We start from the raw sequence: 4299 nt of genomic DNA, 5'->3' as shown, positions 1-4299 counted from the left end.
ATGCCTTTTCAATGACCTCCGGTGAAGTTCCTCTGATTGTCGAGTTCCTCAAGGCACTGAAAGGTTCCTGTTCCAGGAGAAAAAACTGATTCTCTTCAGTCAAGGTTCTGGGGAGAAGCTCCATGCTGAGCTCAGTCTTTGAAGTGTCTCCCTGCAGCACCTGCAGCAATGCTGAGCCATGGGATTCACTTTTCAGGACGCCTGAGGTTTTACAAACAAGAAGGAAAATGGAAAGATCGGCCAAACGAACAATCAGTTTCAGATGGATTTCCCTGCCCATTGCCGGGGGGTTGGAACTAGATGATCTGTGAGGTCCCTTCCAACCCTAACCATTCTATGATTCTATGTACTGTGAGCATAAAAAAGCACTCAGGTCACTTGAAACGTGTGGAAAGAGATAGTTTGCAATTCCATATTCCAACTTATTTGTTGTCTGTTCTCCCAGATATCCTGCATTTCCTGCAAAATCCTGATTCCTCTCTCACAGGTCTTTCTGCAAAGCCCAGCATAAGGACAGACCTGAATTCCAAACCATAGCTTTCTTACCCCAGCCTCGTGGGAATGGGGCTTCTCATCCACCTTCCAGTACGTCAGAGACACTTGAGGAGTCTGATCTCCTTGTAGGTAGAAACGCCTCTGAGTTCACAAGATGATCCTGTCTTCTCACCCTTCTGGAAGGTGTCATCCCCAGGCAAAGGGGCTGATCGTGATACCTGAAGGGATGAGGAGTAGATGTCCGTGAAGGTGAGGGGTGAGGGTTGTAATGGAAACCCTCCTGCCAGAGCAAGGTGGTGTGTCTGACTTATTATGGGATATTTACAGCAGGTGCTGTTCACAGAGGTGTTTCCCTTGAAGGGCCTCATCCATGGCCTGAGGAGATGGGGAGAAAACCCCTATGGGGAGAGGGAGTCAGAAACATGTTTCCTGGTGCCTTTGGCTGTCCCTGGTTCTACTTCCTTTCAGACAAAGAGCACGTGAGTGGCTGCAAAGCAGCCTGTCTCCATCCCCAAGAGAGGTGGGTGCAGGCCCCTGTCTCTGGCTGGGCACTGGGTGGCAGGAGAGGTTCCCCATGGACACTCCTGCCTTGCTGTGGGCTGCTTGGGCTGCTTGTGCTCTCCAGGAGGGGCAAAAAGCAGGAAAACAACCTGCAGCCTCCTTTTGTCTGACAGCAAACCGCTAGGTCTCTTCCTTCAGGCTCCTACAGGAATCTTCAGGTGCCCCAGGTCCGTTGCCAATGAGGAGAGCTGGAGCTGAGAGGGAGTGCTTCTACTCCAGAGCATGTCTGTCTGAGAAGATACACCAGCATCTTCTGAACTTGCAGGGCTGTGAGAAGCCCAGCTGTGGCCTGAGTGTCCACAGATGGACCACCCAGTGCAGAACAACCTCCTCTTGGTCCTTGCAAAACTGGAACACAGTAAGGGTCACAGTTTGATGTCTTTCCACCGTGGCAGAGGTGTGGAGTCCCAAGTCTGCCTGACTCAGAAGACTCTCTTCATTCCCACCCATCAGCTAGTTACACACATTGCAAAGATGCGCCCCTGAGCCTTCTCTTCCCCAGGCTGAACGCTGCCAGCCCTCAGCCTTTCTATTGCCTCTCCTTGCTCCTTCCGAATCCTCTTTCACCCATCTTTGAACCTTTCCCTAAGCATTCCTTAATAAGCGTTGCGTAATCCTACAAGATCCCTCCACAAACAGCCATAATCCTTACGTTCCTGGTGTCAATTCTTTTAATCTACTAATCTCAGCCTGTCCCACTTCAAAGCTACACCTGCAGTTTCCTAATGGCCCATCAATTAGAGCCTGAGGAGCTCTGGTCTCTCTCCTTGTCTCCCTCTCCACTTACTGATAGACTGAGGTCACTGTGTGCTTCGTTTATCACTTTCCCTTTTATTACTTATTCCCTTTTAAAGCAAAAGGGACTTCATCTAACAGTCTTAGTGAATCAGCTGCTCTCACCTTCCACACGCCTTTACAGTGGCCTCTGCTGAAGTTCCTCAGGTTAATGAGTTCCTCAAGATGCTGAAGGATTCCTGTCCCCAGGGAAAACAAATCTGACTTACTTCTCAAGAAGGAACCTGGCATCCCTTGAGGCTGTGGTCAGTATGTCCACCCCATGCTTTTACCATGTCTCCTGACTCAATTCCAAAGGTTCTGAACCCTGTCCAACAAGCTCGTGGTCTCAACACTGAGCCAGAGTGGACAGCACTTGGAGGTGCCTGTGACCTCGACATCCCCTTCTCCTGTGCGTGTCGAGCTTGAACTCCTGACTCCATGGGATGACTTTGTAACACTAGCAGGAACACCTTGAAATATCTCTGAAAGCCTGTGGCTGCAGGATGCAGCTACAGTTGTATATCTGAGCTCTAACCAAGTCACAAAAGATGAACCACCCTCTGGTTGTTCATGTCTAAGTCAAGTTTGGCGTTAGCACCTTCGCACGGCAGTCCCTGTGTTTACGGAGCAGAGGAAAGCACCTGCTCAGGGTTCCCTTGGCCATCCGACGGTCCGTGTGAGCAGCGGCCGGTGGCTGCGGCAGGACCGAGGGCTCCCGGCTGCCCGTGGGCAGGAGGATGTCTGCTGCCCGCCTGCCCGTGCAGAGCAGAAAGGCGCTGCTCGTCGCCGGGAGCCAGCGGGGCCGGCGGCCGCGATCGCTCCTTGCCGGGCAGCGCCGGGCACCGCCACCGCTCCGCTCGCCATTGCTGCCCCGCCGCCGCCGCCGCCACCGTCGCGGGGGATTCCCGTCTGCGTGCCGGTGGGAGTGGGGGGCTGAGCGGCGGTGAGGGGCGGGAGAAGGTTCCTGCCCGGTGAAGGGCTCCGCAGCCGCCGAGGGGGGAACTCCCGGGGCTGCGGGGCCCCGTCGGTGCCGGTGCCGACGGCAGAAGCGGGGCCGGGGCCGGCCGGGGCCGGGCGGGGCGAGGCGGCCCCGGCGGGCGGAGCGGCAGCGCCCCCTGGCGGGCCCGGCCGGGGCTGCCCCCCCGCCCCCGACACAGCCGCCCGGCCCCGCCCGCCGCGGTTCGTGCCCGGCCGCAGCCCCGGCTCCTCTCCCCGTGTCTCCCAGCGCGCAGTAATACACCGCCGCGTCCCCGCGCCGGGGCCGGGCGAGCCACAGGGCGCTGGACCGGCGGTCTGGCAACACCGACAGCCGCCCCGGCGGCTCCGGCACCTCCTTGGACCCTTTGTGACCGAGCGCGAGGAATGCGGGGCCTCGGCCCGGGAGCTGCCGGTACCAGTGGATGAAGTCGGTTGACTGTATGTTGGGGTGTGAGCAGTTGATGCTGATGCCGGTGCCCTCGGTGGTCTCTGCCGACGGCTCCTGCTGCACCTGGGCTCTGCCCGCAGCCACTGCAGGCAACAAAACAAGAAAAAATAATCTCAAAACCTTCTTTCTGCCCAGCCCTGCCTGCTCTTTCCCCAACAAATGCCGCAAAAGCAGTAAGGAACAAGTAGAGATGATGAGGAGAAGAGTTTCCAGAGGATCGCAACATATGAGGTGCTCGTTACAAGTTGGTGGAGAGATGAATTAATGAATGATAGATGGAAAGGTGGAGTCATGGAAGAAAAAAATAGACAAAGAAAAGAAAGTGAGTAGTAAGGGTGAAGGAATGAATGTACGAGTTATACGGAAAGACACAGAGGGAAGGAAAGAACCAAGGAGGATTGGACAGAGACTAGAGCGAGGAGCTTGAAGATGCAATGTGGGATGGTAGCAGAGGGACGGATAGAGGGGAAGGTGGTTGGAGGCAAAGATCTGTGAAGAAGCCACAGGGGACGGCAGCCTCGAGGGGTCTGCGGGCGCCGCCCCATGGCCCAGCCCCGGCCCCACGCAGCCCCCGGCCCCCGGCACCCCCGCCAGCCCCGCGCACCCAGCAGCACCGCGGCCAGCCCCGCCAGCCCCGCGCCCCGGCACCGCCGCATCCCGCCGCTCCGCCGCCCGCGCCTCGCTGCCCCCCGCCAGCCCCGGCTCTCTGCTCCGGCACCGCCGCCTCCTCTCCGCCGCCTCCTCTCCTCTCCGCCGCCGCCAGCTCCGCCCCGGGGCTGAGCCCTGCGCCGGCGCCGCTCGGGGCTCGCCCGGGCTCCCGCTGCTCAGCGGCTCTGCACGGGCACCACTTGCTCGCCCGGCAAATGCCCTCGGCCCGGCCCGCAGCAAGAAGCAGCCTGCACAGCGCCAGCTGCACACGGGACAGCTGCAGGGCCTTGGCCCAGGACATGGAGCCGCTTCCCAGAGCCGGCTCCGAGCTCGGGGGCTGCCAACAGCAGCCGCTCCTTTCCTGCCCACGGGAGGAATTGACCTTGATTATG

At 58.5% G+C, this 4299-nt stretch overlaps 1 gene segment (V, D, J or C); it reads right to left on the bottom strand.

Moving 5' to 3' along the window:
• Nucleotides 1–258: 258 nt before the first annotated feature.
• Nucleotides 259–3915, bottom strand: LOC147527025 (immunoglobulin heavy variable 5-51-like). The segment is given in 4 exon segments: nt 259–342; nt 601–609; nt 2915–3342; nt 3864–3915. Coding segments are annotated over 4 exon segments (573 nt in total).
• Between the last annotated feature and the right edge of the window lie 384 nt (nt 3916–4299).

Source organism: Tauraco erythrolophus, chromosome 25 (assembly GCF_009769465.1).
Source record: "Tauraco erythrolophus isolate bTauEry1 chromosome 25, bTauEry1.pri, whole genome shotgun sequence".
NCBI classification, from domain to species: Eukaryota; Metazoa; Chordata; class Aves; order Musophagiformes; family Musophagidae; genus Tauraco; species Tauraco erythrolophus.
Note: the sequence above shows the minus strand (reverse complement) of the source record. Positions and strands in the feature narration are given on the sequence as shown.